Raw genomic sequence first — 18434 nt, 5'->3', positions numbered from 1 at the left:
CCTAGAGAAAGTCCTACACATGCGCACCAGGAGATATACACAGTATGATTCATAACAGTCCTCAAGTGAAAACAGCTCAATGTCCATCAAGAATAGACTAAAAACTTCATGATATATTCCTAAAATGGTATACTGTACAGCAGTGGAAATAACAAACTACAGTAATATTTAGCAGCATGGAAAAATTTTATAAGCAATGTTGACCAAAACAGGTAAGGCACAGAAAATACATACAGTATGATTTATTTTACATAAATTTTAAAAATATGTACAAATAATTCACCATCACTCTGGATGGTAGAACTAGAGAGAAAAGCACAGACACTATTAACACAAAACTAAAGCTAGTGGTTAACTCTGAGGGGTGAATAAGAGTGTTCTTAGTGGGAAGAGAAATGGTGGGGGAGGGGTGACTACTGGGCACTGACAGTGTTCTATTTTATGAGCTGCATAGTGCTTACACAGGATTAACTGTGGAACTGCATAATTCTTCATCACATCATACCAGGTTTTGATTTATTCAGCTGTCTCTCTGAGTCTGTCATGGTGTGGTTTTATTTGCTATTTAATGTTCTCCCTTGAGCATGAGGACACTGGCTGGGTAAGCACAGACCCACATAGGTGTGCGGGCTGCATACACCCATGGGACCTTTCTTGCTCCTGCATCCAGACCTGCATCAGGGGCAGAGGGTGGCTGCAGTCACTGGGCTGGAACCTGGAAGTGGGTGGTCAAGACCCCATCCCGGTGGGCAGGGAAGGGCCCGGGAGGTGGAACCAACTGGGAACCAAGGCTCCAAGCTTCCAGTGCATGTTCCATTATCCTATTAGACTCACTCACAAAGCACAATTTTAAAGGTAAAATTATTAAGAATTTCACAATGGCAACCGCAGAGCATTAAGCCCCAAGCACTTACCCCTTCTGAGGGTGGAGTCCTATGTGTCTGAAGGGTCACATACCCATGAAGCCAGCCCCACAACACACATATGTTTTCTGTTCATTTCTGCCTGTAGGTTATATTGCACACGCATGTGTGTGAGCCCTTCTATTTCCTTCTGCAAGTCCCGGAGCCCTGGGTCAGGCCTGAGCAGAAGGGAAGTGAGAAGATCTGAAGTGATTGTGTCATTAACGTTTTAAATTGGCTATCAGGCTGAAACTGATTTACCAGAATTGTTCCTATATCTAAATGTAGGCCTCCATGTTTAAAGGCTGTTTTATAAATTAAGTATTTATAATTAAGATCACAGGCGATTAATCCCACAGCATGCTAAGCAACTGAACATGATTGTCCTTGGCTCCACTTTCGATGCCAAGAACCTCCTACTCTCTGATTCTAGTTTCTTCCTTTCCACTCACATGTAACTGAAAAAAAGTACTATGTTTGGTGGGGTAATGAATAAGATCTAATAAAAGTGGATACAAATAGATTAAGTCATCTAATATGTGACTTAATTCAGATTTCGGAAAAGAAATGGGATGAAAGGGAACCAACCAGGCGCTCAGCTTATGATACTTCAACACTTTCACAATAATTCTGAAAGGCAGATACAAATATCTCACTCCTACAAAAAAGGACACAGAGGTTAGGAAGAGTAAATACCCAAACCAAGGGCATCCGGCTAGTAAGTGGGTATACACATGGTTCTATCTGACTACAAATTTATCCTATTACCTTTTGTTGCTACCTTTTTCTCTTTTTTAAAACATTTACTGTCTATTTACTATGTGCCAAGCATTATCACAGAAATGAGTGATCGAGATCTGATGCAGCCCCGAATCCAAGGCTGTGCTGTCAGTATGGTAACAATGTGCCCATAAGCACTTGAAATGTGGCTAGTATGAATTGAGATGTACAGTGTGTTAAATTATACACAAGATTTCAAAGACTTAGTAAGAAAAAAAGGATGTTAAATATGTTAATAATTTTTCATACCGATTACATATTGAAATGATAAATTTTGTATATATGCTTTAGGTTAAATAAAAAGTGTGTTTAAAATTTCTTTCAGCTGCTTCTCTTTACTTGTTTAATGTGGCTACTAGAAAATTGTAAATTATAAGTGTTTCTCAAATTTTATTTCTACTGTACATCACTGGCCAAAGATATTCTCTCAATCTTACTTCAGGATATATAAATGAATTGCCTATCTGTAATTTTAAAATTATAGGTTATATCTCAAGATTATTTTGAATAAGAAATTTCACATTTGAATCAACTATCTTTTGAGATTGTTTGAATAAGAAATATATGTAAGTCACTGTGGAATACCTCTTCCTCCCACCATCAGTATTTATTGACTGTATATCCCATCTCTCTTGAGATGTTAAAAATTGGCCTAAAGTTAGCTAAAGCATATTCATTCTTCTTTTCCTGACAGAGTGTATGGTGAATGGAGAAATACCTGGATTCAAGGCACAAGCATGCTTGTAATGGATTGAAAACAGTTTTTGCACCCCACAAGTATCTGTTAGAGATTTCCTGAACACTTTTAATAACATAGCATGCATTCTCCCAGCATGAAAAGTTTTGGTTGTTTAGAATTTGGTACATTAAAAATATTTTTCACATTTTCCTAAAAAAGATGAGGTAAGGGCCTCCCTGGTGGCGCAGTGGTTGAGAGTCCGCCTGCTGATGCAGGGGATACGGGTTCGTGCCCCGGTCTGGGAGGATCCCATATGCCGCGGAGCGGCTGGGCCCGTGAGCCATGGCCGCTGAGCCTGCGCATCCAGAGCCTGTGCTCCGCAACGGGAGAGGCCACAACAGTGAGAGGCCCGCGTACCGCAAAAAAAAAAAAAAAAAAAAAAAAAAAAAAAAAAAAAAAAAAGATGAGGTAAGTTGTGTTTTCAGACAATAAAACACTTGTGCTTTTATGAAATGTCTGTTAACATGAGCAGTGGGGAATCATACAAGACAGCTATCTTTCCTATTATATTGTTACATACTGAAAAAGCAATACAAACCAATTTATAATTCAATATAAAGGCAGATGCAGTAACATCATTGATGAACTTTTAAGACTGACTGAAAATGCAATTTAAAAAAATATGTAGAGTAGTAAGAAACACAAAATTTAGACTGTATGAGATCAGATGGACGAAAACTGATTCAAAAATCATACAAATTTACACGAGCTTTCAGTTCATAACAGTAAACGTACCCCAAATAGTCATTTTATAAGCTCATTGTATATTGAATCATTCTGTTCTGCCTTGAAATACAGCTTTAAAATATCCTAATTTTAGAGTTATAGAGCAAAATATTCATTGCTACATATAAGACAATATGAACATTTATAAAGCAAAACAATAAAATGGAACAAGAACTGAGAATCAGAAGCCTGATACTGGTGAGACTTGAGCTAGTTGCAAGCCTCTTGATATTTAGTTTCTTCACCTGAAAGATGAGAAAAGCCAGACTGACCATGCCTGAAAATCCCATCAGAACCAAGGAGATAACATATAAAAAGAAACTTATTACTAGTATATTATTATATTAAAAAGAAATGTGTTCTATTGTTTTATTATAAACACCTATCCTTCAGTTAATATTTTGAGTAGCCATTGTGGCAAACATAATAAAAATATTTTAAATTTCACTTTTTCAAATCACTTTTATAATCACCTTGGTATAAAACAATAACTGAAATTGCACTAATACATGAAAATATTTATGAGGAGGTCCTTAATGATTACGGTAGCATTTGGGGAGATAGATAGGTAAGGACAGAATTAAAAGGGCAACTGTCAACGGTCTAAACGTACACAAGGCAACTCACAGACATAGAAAAGCTTGTGGTTACCAAAGGGGATAGCAGGGTGGGGGGTGTAAATTAGGAGTCTGGGATTAACATATACACAGGACTATATATGAAATAGGTAAACAACAAGGACCTACTGTGCAGCACAGGGAACTACATTCAATATCTTATAATAACCTATAATGAAAAAGAATCTGAAAAAGAATAGATATGTGTGTGTGTGTATATATATATTTGTATAACTGAATCACTTGAAACTAACGCAACATTGTGAATTAACTATACTTCAATAAAATAAATAAATAAATGTACACAAGACAAGCATCAACTACCTCCCACTCCACCTGTTATGATGTAGTGGAAACTTGCATAAAACAATCTATTTAGAGATTTTACTATCTTAGATTTTGTTACTTTAAAAAATCTATTTTCCACTTCTGAAACGAGTTGAGACTCCCTCCCTCCCTCCCTCCCTTTCTTCCTTCAGCTGCCTTCACACAGTGTCAGAAGGCAGGAACAAAGAACATGTCTTTTCCTCCTCTGATACTGAGTGCCATGAACTGAACTGTGTCCCCACAAAACGTATGTGTTGAAGCCCTGCCCACCGATGAGACGGTATTCGGACATGGCATCTTTGGGAGATAATTAGGTTTAGATGAGATCATAAGTATGGGGCCCTCATGATGGGATTAGTGGATAGGAGAAGACCAGAGACTTCTCTCTCTTTGAATGTATGGTTTGAGGAAAGGCCAGGTGAGAAAACAGTTACAAGGCTGCAAGTCAGGAAGAGAGCTCCTATTAGAACCCAATCATGCTGGCACTCTGATCTCAGACCTCCAGCCTCCGGAACTGTGAGAAAATACGTCTGTTGTTTAAGCCACCGAGTGCATAGTATTTTGTTGTGGCAGCCCAAGCTAACTAGTACACTGAGTAAGCCCTGGAGGGGCAGACAGGTGAAGAAGCTGGGGAGTTGGCTACCCGGGTACGTGGAGGAGAATTCTCTTACAATCACTCGGAAAAAATGAAATGGACATTTATATCCAATTAATGAAAGGAAATTATTAGACTTAATTAGAAAAAAATCAAAATTTGTATAGCCACAAGGTTTTAAAAAGATGCAAAGGGAACAAAATTGGAAGGAAATAAACCAACTTGTTAATCATGGAGAGGGTGGTGGCACTAATGGACAAGTTTTTTCTTTTCTCCAAATGTTCTTTAGTATGATTATATGTATTTTTATAACAAAAAGAAATGAAAACTAAAAATTTGCTATTGATCTTAATATGAGTCTAATTGCGAGGGTTTCATTTTAAGCGATCTTCACAGGGGAACGAGGACTATTTATAAAACATTTTTTGAGATCTCATGTGTCTTCCACTTTCTATTGGCTATTTTTAAAGAAGGACTGATGTCCTCAAAAAACTCATCCATTTCACTGAGAGAAGACTGCATCACACTTATTAGATAACAATACCATATATAACAGAATTTAGAAAGTGTTCATTGTTATGAGTAAATGCTGAAGTAAAACCAATAACAAATATTAGGGTCTCAGGGTGCTCAGTCAGAGCTAACCACAGCATGAAGATCAGGAAAATACAGCAGTTAATAGAAATTCATGAAATAGACAGCAGTGTACTATAGGGAAATTTGACAAAGCTAAAAATTTGGTTTAAATAAAAAAGAAAACAATAAAGTTGACTGACTTTAGCAAAACTGACCAAAGAGAAACAGGAAGAAGGAAGGGGGGGAGGGAGGGGGGGAGAGACAGAGAGAGAGAGAGAGAGAGCGCCTAAATAATTAATATCAAAAATTAAAAGGGAGACATCAGTACAAACGTTACTGTGGACAACTTTATGGCAATACTTTTGACAATTTAGAATATCATTATAAACATAACTTACTAACACTGAAAGAAGATGAAAACAAGCAAAATTACAGGTCATTTCTCTCTTCAATAAAATGAAAAAACCCTCAAAAGAATATTGGCAAATTGAATTCATATTAGGTTTATTCCAGGGTTGAATATTAGTTTAACATCTGAAAACCAATGAGTATAATTCACTACATTAAAAGAACAAATGAAGGGTCTCCCTGATGGTACAGTGGTTAAGAATCCTCCTGCCAGTGCAGGGGAAATGGGTTCGAGCCCTGGTCCGGTAAGATCCACATGCTGCGGAGCAACTAAGCCCATGCGCCACTACTGAGCCTGCACTCTAGAGCCCGTGAGCCACAACTACTGAGCCCGCGTACCACAACTGCTGAAGCCCGTGGGCCTAGAGCCTGTGCTCTGCAACAAGAGAAGCCACCACAATGAGAAGCCGGCACACCGCAACAAAGAGTAGCCCCCACTCACCGCAACTAGAGAAAGCCTGCACGCAGCAACGAAGACCCAACGTAGCCAAAAATAAATAAATAAATTAAATAAAGTTATTTTAAAAAAGAACAAATGAAAGAAATCATACAATCATCTTAAGAGATAAAAAGAAAATCATTTGATAAAGTACATCGATTCATGATAAACTCTTAGCAACCTAGGAACTTTTTAGTATAATAAGGAGAGTATAACAAACACAATACATTATACTTAATGCTAACATATATAATAATTCCTTCTGAGATAGGAAATGAGACAAGAAAGCTTCTCACCACTTCTATTTTACATAGTGTAGCAGGTGTTCACTACCACAATAAGGAAAGAAAAAATAAATAAAAGCTCTAGAATAGGAAGGAAAGAACAAAAACTGTCAACATTCATGGACAACATGATTGTGTATATAGAAAGTCTAAAATGATCAACATATAAACCAGATAAACTACTAGAAGTAGTAAGTTAATTTATAAAAGCCATAAAGATATAAGGTCCGTGCAAAAAGATCAACTGTATTTCTATATTCCAGAAAAGGGGGTGGGGATAAAATAAAATTTTAGACACCATTTAAAATAGCATCAAAAACATCAGATGCATAGAAATAAATCTTTTTTAAAAATGCAGACTATTATAAAATATTATTGAGACAGTTCTAAGAAGGCCTAAATAAAAGGAAGGATATTTCATGTCCATCTGTATTTCATTCTAAAAATTTTTGTTTTTCTCAATTCTTAATCTACCTGGAGGCAGGTATATCTAAATAAACATTATCTTTAATAATTAATAACAATTATGCCATGGCTTGTGGGATTAAAGTTTAAAAAAAGAGAAAATTGAAATAATGGAAAATGATAGTAAGAAATTCAAAATGGAGGAAGAGCAAATCTAAAGTGCTTCATAGCCCTTTTATTATCCTGGACAGGATAAGATTTTTGCTAAATTTTACTGTATTTAAATCAATATTATTTGTTTATCAAAAACACCTTAAATAAAGTGAAAAGACTAGCCACAATATAATTAACAAAGGATTAGTACCAAGAATGTAACAGAATTCCTCCAAATCTGGGGTGGAAGCAAAGGGATAGAATTTGCAAGTGGCACAGTAGATGACAGTTTCTGTCAATATTATAGTTTTTGGGCTGAGGGATGATTTTATTTGTGTTCATGATAATACTAAATAATACAAAAAATAAATTAAAGAGGGCAATTCATGGACAAGTGATGATAATGCATCATGAAACCATAATTTCTATTAATCTAATTCTAGATACCTGAGGCCAGACAACAAATACATGCATGTACAATAAATGCTGATAGATATGTAGATAGATAGATAGACAGACAGACAGGAAGACAGAGAAAAGTGATGCCAGTTTTTTTTTTTTAACTAGGAAAGTTCTAGGCCACCAGGAATAAGTATAAGCCCTAAAAAACAAATTACTCTAAGGAACATTAAACCCCTATGGAATCAGGCTTTCCTATATTTTCTGCTTTTATTATTTTTGTCCTTTCCTGGCAGTTCAGCCAGGTTACTAAAGTTATTTTTTTAATATTTAACTAGCAATTTTAGGTGTCCTGTACCCAGAAGTCTTTCCTTACATGTTTGTTCATGATACGCTCAGAAACATGAGTGCACACACACACACACAGCTGTATTTTTTCTAGCTGTAATTTTTTTATTCAAAATGACAACAACATATTTGAGTTCCATTGGTGAAAATATTTATTCTGATAAATTAGATAACTTTCCTCATTGAATAGAAAAAATAAACATGAAAATTGTTACCACTCTTTTAGAAAATAAAATAGTATCTTCATTCATCCAGCAAAATATAGTGAGCACTTCCTATGTTCCAGGAATGATTCTGGGTCCAAGGGATTTATTAATGAATTGATTAGTCAAAACTATCTGCATTCATGGAGATTACATTCTAGCAGGAGTAGCCAAAACCAGATAAGTAATAGGCAATATGTCCTGAGGACTTAAATGTTAAAGATCAAAATAAAGCAGGACTGGTAAATGGGGCTGGGTGGGGGATATAGTTGCTACTATAATAGGCTGGTCAGGGATGGCTTCACTGATCTGAAGGCATCTGGACAAAGCCCAGAATTGGTAGTGGAGTGATGCTGTGACGTCTAAGGTAAAGAGCTTTCCAGGCAAAAAACAACATGTACAAAGTCCCTGAGTCAGACATGTTAAGTTCGAAATGCCTAATAAAAACCCAGGCAGAAATGCTGATTAAGCATTTGAATGTGAGCTGGAATTGAGGAGAATGACCAGGCTAGAGATATAAATTTGGAGTCATCTGCATATAAATGGTAGTTAAAGCTATGGATTAGATAAAATTACCAAGAGGATGAGTATAGCTCGAGAAAAAGTTCAAAAATTAATCTGCAGGCCTATGAACATCAGGGGCCCCAAGACACCCAGTGGGAGTTAAAAAAAAACGTTGGAGTTTAGAAGGTAGTCTGGTTGACTGGTGGTGCTCTTCAAAACGAGATTTTGGAACTATTTCAAAGGTCTCTAGGCCATAACTCTCAGAGAATATATATATATATATTCTCTGAGAGTTATATACATATATATATATATATATATACATATATGAGAATATATATGTATATATATATGTATATGTGTGTATATATGTGTGTGTGTGTATATATATATATCTATATATATATATATAGTATGACAGGCACCATACTCATTGGAGAAGAGCTCAAGGAATCAAGAAGCCAATGAGTTAGAGAGCTTATTTATTTGGATACCAAAATCACAAAGAGTTATTACAAGACTAGAGCTAGTAAAAGTTACAAGGATCCAGGGGCTAAAATCTTTACGATATGAGAGAATGGATACAAATCAAAAGATTACAGTAGGAAGGAGAGGTAATGAAGGGTATCATTTGATGACATGATATTCAAAGCTGGGAGATATAGTGAAGAGGGAGGGAGAATGGTCTAGAAACAGCATGAGGAATAAGGAGATCACCTCACCATCTCCAGTCCCAGAGACATGAAGCATGAGAGGGAGAGAAGACCATCACCTCTTAAGGGAGCAGCCGAGAAATAAATGTCCTGAGGGTTGGGGACAGAGCACAGATTTCAACTAGACCAAGAAGGTGAAGGGAACACTTAGAAGAGGTTAAGGATTCAGGATTTTTGCTGGCTACTGGCTAGCAGTTCAAGAATAAGAGTAAACAGGTTTCAGAGGTGGGAAGGGTGAGGGATAAAGTCAGAAAAGAAAGACATACAGAATTATATAGATAGTGGGGTTTTAATGATAAGAGGTGACCTGGAAGTCCTTGGTGTCTTGTGGAGACTAATGTAGACAGAGTTAAAGGACATATTTAATAAGATTCATCCTGAGGGTCTCAAGGCTGTGAACCTAGCAAGTAGGGAGAGGTAAGAAATCTTGCCAAGAGCAGACTATGGGGGGATTGGTCCTCTTCTCTCCTACCAATGATTATGTAGAGAGGTTTTAATATCTGAGAAGCAGCCATACAGGAAAAGGACATTTTCTAACCTTTCATCCTTTTCACTGAGGGCAGTTTCATTCTTTCCTTGAGGATGACAGAGAACTGAAAGGATCTGCACCAGGCCACATGGAGAACTGGTTCTTAAAGAGAGCAACGTGGGCTTCTTTGACACATGGCCACCTTCCTAGAACTCTCTTTGAAAAAGTCTGTTAAAGAGTTTCTACCATGGGCCTATTCCCTTAGAATCATAAAGATGGGGAGAAAAATCACCAGTGAAAGGGGTGCTTGAGGAATATCATTTTAAGAATGGCCTTCCAAATTCACTGAAATAGGAGGGCAAACAGGCAGAGTCAAGGTCTAGAACAGGATGCGAACAATGACAATGGCAAAAATAGCTGAATCCAGGAAAGGCTGCCATGATTGTGTTTACATAATAACCATAAACCTCACTTCTTGAGTTCAGTGCTTTGATAGTGTAAGGCAAAGTTGTAATGAGGTGTGTCTTGTGCTTCTAGTAATACGTCCTTTAGGACAGGGTCAAAGCCTATTCAAGTCTATCATGCTTTACTATGTATATCAAGGGAACTGTAGCTAAGAATTACAGCTCAATTTATTAAGCACTAGGATGTATGATATATACTTCACAAGCATTATCAAAAAACTTTAGGTAGGTATTGTTATTATTCCCAATTTAACCAATGAGGAAACTGAGTCACAGAGTGGTTAACTTGAATGAGGTTTCCCAGCTAGAAACTGGCAGGGTCAGAATTCTAACCTCATTAGAGTAACTACAATAACTCCAGTGCCTTCACTCTTAATCACTGTGCTATACTGCTTTAAAAAGGCAAGGCTTCAAGCAGTATAAGGTATATACATTTACATATATAATATTATAAATATATTATATTATTATTATATACCATGTCAAATGGATAGAAATCATGATTTTGTCTTAATTCCTATGTTCTAATTTCCTTTCCTTTAGTAAGAATAATTTATTTATCCTAAAAAAAAAATTGGGCAACTTTAAGAGCCCAGTAAATTACCATACACCCCAGAGAACACCACAAGATCTATATTCTCTCACAATTTAAGCAACATTCTGTTATTAAACAGACCTCAGTGGCTGTTTCAGACATTCAGTGAAGCTGTAACTTACTAAACTAAACAGAGTTGCAATAATATGTGGATAAAAGGCTTTGTTGTACAAATTTTAGACTCTAGTCTTAAAATGAACTAAAAAATTAGCAAGCATAAAAAATATATTCATTATTTCTTCACCCAAGACACAAAGCCAGGACCACACCTAGGTTATTCAAAAAGAAAATCAACATTTTTTACATTTTACTAGTAGCTTACATAAAATAAGTTTCTGGCCACAGGCCTTCAGATATTTCTGCCCTTATTTTTTTAAATGTTGCAATTATAAAAGAGCAGTTTAGCTTAACACAAAACAAAATAAAACAAAAACCTCACATACAACAAAGCAGTGATGAAATTCCCATCTTACTTGATTAAAAATACCTTTCATTTTAAGGAAAAAAGGATAGCTACCCTGTAGCATTTGGAAATAATGATTTTTACTGCCAGTTTTTATACTTTTAGCCTGTTTAACTTTAAATTTCCCAGGAGGTTTATGAGTATTGAGAGACTTACATCATAAAACTAATAATCTGCCCAACAATTTGGTTTTAAATCATGTAAAGTACACTGCATAACATTTTACTTATTTTTATGGTATCTGAGCAGTCTACATATAATCAGCATAAACAAGAACTATAAAAAGATAGTGTCCAGTGTTATTCTTTTGCATGTTTATATTCACTGCTGTTGTTATTGTATTTTATTTTCCCAAATTCTTTTTTCTTTTATCAGTTATCAAGTTTTAGATTACTGTGTAGAAACAGACACATAGATACATACAGAAGTATATTCCATTTGAGTGGCTTCTCCTTTTAATTTATCTTCATTCATTCATACATTCATTTAACAAATGTTTATTAATGCCCAATATGTGCCAGTCACTGTGATAAGTATATGAATTCTTTAGCTTTCATGAAGCTATAGTTCTATTAGTAAATATTTCAGATATTTCAGCAGAACATTTTTGCACAGCTAGAACCTTTAGCAAATCTCAAAACATATCATGTAGGTGCCAGCCTTACACTCACAATTTCACAATAATCTATAGCTAGTAACTGGGATCCTCTCAACAAATATTTTAGAAGAAAGGTCTTCTATCTTATCTTTAGCACTAAACAAACAGTGGTCAAGCTCCTGCATAGTAAGCTCCACATATACAGAGAAAGAAGACTCACATATCTACTTTCAAACTAAAGCCATGAGAATTACCAAACACTTCAATGGGCTAATAGGCTCCTCCACAAGGGAAAGACACATGTGATTTACCTGAGGTGCATGGTATTTGAAAACAGAGGCTTTCATCAACCCTTAGGATGATCCTGAATAAACTCTAAATGTCACACAATTAGTAGAACTTTCACTACATCGTAGTTAAGGGCTGTAAACCTCAGCTTTCAGGGTCATCGGGGTTTTTTTTTAATATTTTATTTGTTTATTTTATTTACTTATTTATTTATTTATTTATTTGGCTACGTCAGGTCTTAGTTATGGCACACAGGAATTTCGTTGAGGCATGTGGGCTCTTCATTGCAGCGGGCGGGCTTCTCTCTAGTTGCAGTGTGTGGGTTTTCTCTCTCTAGTTGTGGCCCACGGGCTCCAGAGCATGTGGGCTCTGTAATTTGCAGCACGCAGGCTCTCTAGTTGAGGCACAAGAGCTTAGTAGTTGTGGCGCATGGGCTTAGTCGCTCTGCAGCATGTGGGATCTTAGTTCCCCAACCAGGGACCAAACCCATGTCCCCTGCATTGGAAGGCAGATTCTTTACCACTGGACCACCAGGGAAGTCCCTAGGGTTATCAGATTTTAAGACTGTTATCTATTAAAACTATTTCACCCACTGGACCCTGTACCATATGAGGAATTTTTGACAGCACTTACCTCTTTACATACATACTTAATGCTAGACTCACCTGAGACCCACACATTATTCTACTATCCTGGGGCTTCAAATTATCTGATCAAGCCTTAAAAGAATTTAAGCTATGGACAAATATAAGAAGCCAAAATTTTAAATAGACCTATTGTATGTGTTTAAGATTCTGACATTATAGTCACAAACAGTAATAGTTTGGATGAATATTGGTTCGATTAATAAAAATGTGTTTGATGAGCCTCCAGTTGATGTTTAAATTCCTTCTATAATAATTCAAACAAATAAAGGCTGGTAAAATTGTAGATGGATAAAGGAAATTTTAAACAAGAGTGCCTTGAGAACCCAAGGAGGAGTTTATTCTGCAAATTTTTTAAAACGTATTCCAAAATCAATCAAAGTCCCACTCTACAAGAAGAGTTTTCTCTTAATGACAGCCTGAAGCCCAAGAACATATGTAACAAGTTAAAAAGAGAGAAAACTACAAAATAGTTTATTTGAATCAACAGCCCCCAAGGTCATCACATAGCTCACCAAGTTCCAGAGAGTTGCTCAGTCACACTTAAGGGACATTAGAGGGTCATCTATATTTTCTTTTGAAGAAATACATATTTTTTTAAAACAACAAAAACTCAACTATAGAGAGACGTTTAAAATTATAAGAATTTATCCTTATAATTTCCTAAAACCTTCAATATTTACACACATTAAAAAAAATCCAATCTCTAAAGTTCAAATAAAGGAGCTGAAAATTAGTTATTAGTGGTTGTTTCTGAAATCTCTATCTTGTGACACATTATTTGAAATGAAATATAAAGGAAATGACTGTTCAATACTAGCTGTTTGCCTTTGCATTTTAAATGAATACAAAATAATGAAAGGCACTGTGTTGCTTCCACACTTAAGCAGTGTGACTCACCATTTTCTTTCAAAAGCCCCATGGAAGAGGAGGTCATGGGTCGTAAGTGCAAGCCAAGGTTGATGATGGGGAAGGCACAAAATGAGTCCACCATTCTGTTTCCAAAAGATTAAGGTAGAGCTTTGAGTGATTTACTAGTAATCAAACTTTCTAGACTAATGTTACAGGATTAGATGCTAATCATGGAGAGAAAACCTCATCTCCTATCGACAGAGACTATGACTACTGTATCCTCAGGACCCTCACTGCAGAGTAAGGGGCACATGGTAGGCCCTCTATAAATATTTATTATTGAATGAAGACAAAATAATACCAAATTTTGCTGGATCTATGCAGGGATAACATAGGAACATTTGCTTTCTGAAAGAAAAATTCTAATAAAAATCAGAAAAATGAACATGCATCATATCTGTTTCTTCTGTTTTGCAAGAGATTTTAAGTAATATGTTTTCCTATCATGACTTGGAGAGCTTCAACCAAGTCAGCTGAATCAAAAAACGGGGACCATGTAGCAACTTTAGAAAATGTAAATAAGCAAAAGTAAGAAAATAAAAATTACCCCTAATTCACTACTCTAGTACATGAATAATAATTGCAAAGTCTTAAATGCTTCCTATGAGCTGAGCACTATTCTAAGCCCTTTATGTGTCTTACCGCATTTAATACTCACAACAAGCCTCTGAATATTTACTATTATTATACTCATTTTATAAAGGAAGAGACTAAGAGATTTAGGGGTTAAGTAGTATATAGTTCAGATTACTCCAGCTACAAATGGGTGGAGCCAGGATTTGAATCCAGGCAGTGGGATTTAAGGAACTAAGTAAGCGCCTTATTACTACTTTATACTCACTCCATTTGTCACGATTAACATGTGTAATATACCCCACACCTTCTCTATGTTTAGGTGTACATAAATATACATGAACTTTTTAGCTTATTTTTTATACTTGATAACATATAGTGAATATATTTCTTTGTAAATGTACAAAGATTCACGTCATTATTTTGGTCTAGAAATGCAATTGCTCGTTCAAATATTATAGAAATGTTACATAAATTTTTAGGATTTTAAAACATTCTACCCATCAAAAAACTAGGGTCTATGAAGAAAGTCTGTGACTGTCTGCTTTTGAGTTTCATATCTGGCATATAGTAGGTGTTCAATAAATAGTAAATAAATGAGTGACTTATAGGATCCATTAGTCTAGCTGTCACTCATGTGGTCACATTTATGCAGTTGGCCAAAGAACTGAGGTACCCCTTATATGACAAAATCAGATTGTCAAGGGAAAATATAAGAGGTTTGAGTATGTAGGCAGCTTTGCAAAACTCCATTTGAAATTCTAGAATTTTATTTCTATGATCAAGAATGGGATCAAGATATATAGTTGTAGTTTGCTTTGCTTCCTTATAACTAGTCCCTGGTTAACTACTAGTTAAATCTCCAAATTAGAACTATTAATTGCATTTTTCGATGATTCCCTATTAATGAAAGATTCTAACAGAAGCAGACCACAATTCGTTCACTTAAGCAAAATATTGTACAAACATTAAGGTGAAATACCAGAGTTGTTTCAACACAAATGTGAAATGCCATGAGGAATTCTATCATTAATTTATAATATCCTCATTCTGTTATTAAATTGATCAGAATAACCTAAATACAAATTGTTATGTAACACATAAGAAACTCCCACTGATCACAAAACTAGGGGAAGAAGTTGAGGCTCACTTGCCTGAAATACAGAATGCATTTACAGAAATGCAGTTGTCATACCTTCAAATGTACCAAATATTATCAACTAAAAAATTAGCTCTAATAAATAAATGCATAATAAATAAATTTCCTTGATGGAAAATTAATATTTAGAATGCAGTCACATTTATCATTATTGAAATAAAAAGAGTATTTAATGTATGATAATTAATCTTTGAAGTTAGAATTCAAAGGTGTATTGAAGAACTTCAGTTCCTTAAACTTAAACTTGAAAATGCAGAAGTATTCAATTTTGTTTTCCTTTGCAAGTCAAACATAGAGAAATTTGGGAAAAGGAAAAAAAAACATACATTTATAAGATTCCATCATATTTCTTCATGTATTTTCCAAGGAAATTTCTTTTGTTGGGTCAATATTTTTATGGTTTACCTAAAAATATTATGTGTCACCTTAAAAACTAGTGTTTTCCACAGCATCTTCTAGGAAATTATAAGTCGTTTCTGTACAACTCCTCTCTCTGGGTTCTATTTGTCTTGAACAGAAACCTTTCCAGGGTCTCACAAAGAGTTGAGCAGTTCATGCTAATTAGTCCAAAAGCCTTCCTTGCATTGTTAACAACCCCCTACCTGATTTCCTGACTGACATCATTTTCCTTTCTGTTGCTTATACCTTTATGGCTAAGTCACTTCTAACATTTATGAAAAGAAGCCAACTGCTGTGGTACGAAAACAAGTTACCACCATAAGTTAGCTATAAATAAAGACAAGGCAGGGCTTCCCTGGTGGCGCAGTGGTTGAGAGTCCGCCTGCCGATGCAGGGGACGCAGGTTCGTGCCCACATGCCGCGAGCCGCTGGGCCCGTGAGCCATGGCCGCTGAGCCTGCGCGTCTGGAATCTGTGCTCCGCAATGGGAGAGGCCACAACAGTGAGAGGCCGTGTACCGCAAAAAAAAAAAAAAAAAAAAAAAAGACAAGGCAGCCTTGGTGGATTGAAGTTCAGTCTCTATGTACCCCAGGCTGTCACTGAAGTACTTGCTCTTAATTTCAAAGGGTGTTGATCTTCCTCATTAAGCAGGATTTGTTTTCATTAAACATGGATTGTTAGGATGTCAAGAGATCTTTATCTTTCACCAGTTGCTGAAGAAACAATTCTTTGGGAAATACTCAACTCTCTTGGGAAAGACATACTGAAAGATATTAAACCTGATCAGATTTATTATTAATGTGTGCTCCAATTTTCCCTAAATTATTACTATTCTTCCGTGGATTACAGCCCCATTTAAATACACTGAAAATGGTAGTTTTTCAACACTAGTTCAGTTAGCTTTTCTAGTTTTAAAGTTTAGCTGAAATTCTAAACTGTTTGGTTAAATTGCTATATTAACTACTCTTTTAGCAGGTAACACTCTTCTAGACTAACCTGGGTCTCAGCTTAACTTAAGTAAAGGCAAAAGAACATTTTTTTTAACTAGTAAATTTCCAATACAATCATTTATTTTCCTTCCTAATTAATATCTTCTCTTACCAAGGATAAAACCAAACCCTCAGTATTAAAGCTGTACGTATACTCCACTCTTCCAAATTCCAGTATCGTATTACACTTTAAGCCAAGAAAGTGGTTACTTCCGAGCATAAAACTTGTAGTGCTAAGCACAGTTTGCAGGATTAATGTTGGAGATCCAGGACGTTCTTTACAGCCACAGCAACATTTTCTCTAATTTCTATTATTTATAGCTGTGCCAATTACCCCACATTTCTGACCATGTTATATAATGAATTAATACCAAACAAGCCACTGAAAAATACATTTTAACAGAGCAGTATTTACATTCTACAAGTATAAATGTTCCTACAAAATGTGCTGAAGGGCCTTTAGAGGTTCTATCTGTAGCTTTAGGGCCAAAAATTATGTACACAATTGTAACATTACCCCAAAGATGATGCTGTTATTTAGTGGAATAACTCAGAAAAGTAACTGACACATCTCCAGACACCTTTGGAAAGCAGAAGCAATGCTCAAAATTCCTGCCTTCAAACTATGCTCAGTAGGATCACCCTCACCTTCTGTTAGAAAAAGACTAACTTTAAATTATTATATTAAAAAAGAAAAATGATAACAACTCTGCTCCATAATAGCTGCAGATGAATTATTAAAATACCAAACTTATGTAATATTATCATAAAATATGGCAGTTTTCTCAAGAAAGTCACAAATTGGATTTGAGCTTATGCACTGTAAAACCCAGATGGTTTGCTTAACTGTTCAGACATCTTCCAGTTCAAAAGTTAATTGAACTGAAAACTAAAATTTTGATAATTAATATGCTTTGAGGTACTCAAGCAGAAGGATAAATTAGCCTTATGCATGGGGTGTTAACAGACTTGAGAAACCATGACAATTGGTCAACAAATACTGGCAAAGTAGAATAGTGTATGTTTTCTATAAGTTAGCCAATTACACATTACCTGGTCTTCGCATGGTGCTGTTGCTTCTCTTTCTCCATTTTTTTACTCACTGAATCAATATCAGTCACTATTTTACCCAGTTTAACTTGTTCTGGAATTCAAAAGAAAAGCTTTAATTGTATACTATTAGTTTTCAAGTTCTAAGTGCATTCTTTGAATTAAATTGCAAATCACAGATTTTTCTAATAACAGGTACAATATTTTTCAAAAAAATTACTAACACAAAGATATGGTAAAAAAACATTTGAGTGTTTTTTCCACCCCATGCTCCTCAGATGTTTTGCAATTACTAAAATTAAGGACTGAAAGTGTAGAGTAAATGAACCACATATATCAGAAAGGAGATAGCTCCCAGAGAAATGTCTGCAAGAATACAGCACATTCCAATGAGTACAAAAAGCCTCGTTTATACGTATCAGCGTTATTATCATCCTTATCTTCAGCAGGCTGAGGTTTTATCGCAGAGCCGCTATTTTAAAATAATTTAGCAATCATTAGTTAATGTAAATAGGAACACTGAGTGCTCCAGAAATCTCCTCCATTTGATAGAAAGACTGAAGTCCACAAAAGGCAAAGGTTCTGCTATTTAAAAAATCTAGTTCTTAGAGTCTAAAAAGAAACCTACATAAATATTCTTTAAATATCTCTTACTTTCTATTTTGTACAAATAATGGGACTAACAGTTTGAAACGCTGCAACAAAATATTGAGT

The 18434-nt window shown here is 35.5% G+C and overlaps 1 protein-coding gene across 1 annotated transcript in view; it reads right to left on the bottom strand.

Annotated features, from left to right (window-relative positions):
- IQCM (IQ motif containing M) overlaps positions 1–18434 on the bottom strand; it is a gene marked incomplete at both ends in the record, with an annotated part of 432498 nt that overhangs the window by 300011 nt on the left and 114053 nt on the right. The window contains 2 exons of the mRNA XM_079697111.1: positions 13540–13634; positions 17724–17814. Of these exons, the coding sequence (XP_079553237.1) occupies positions 13540–13634; positions 17724–17814 (186 nt within the window). The remainder of the gene's footprint in view (positions 1–13539; positions 13635–17723; positions 17815–18434) is intronic.

This window comes from Hyperoodon ampullatus, assembly GCF_949752795.1.
Source record: "Hyperoodon ampullatus genome assembly, chromosome: 1".
Lineage (NCBI taxonomy): Eukaryota > Metazoa > Chordata > Mammalia > Artiodactyla > Ziphiidae > Hyperoodon > Hyperoodon ampullatus.
Note: the sequence above shows the minus strand (reverse complement) of the source record. Positions and strands in the feature narration are given on the sequence as shown.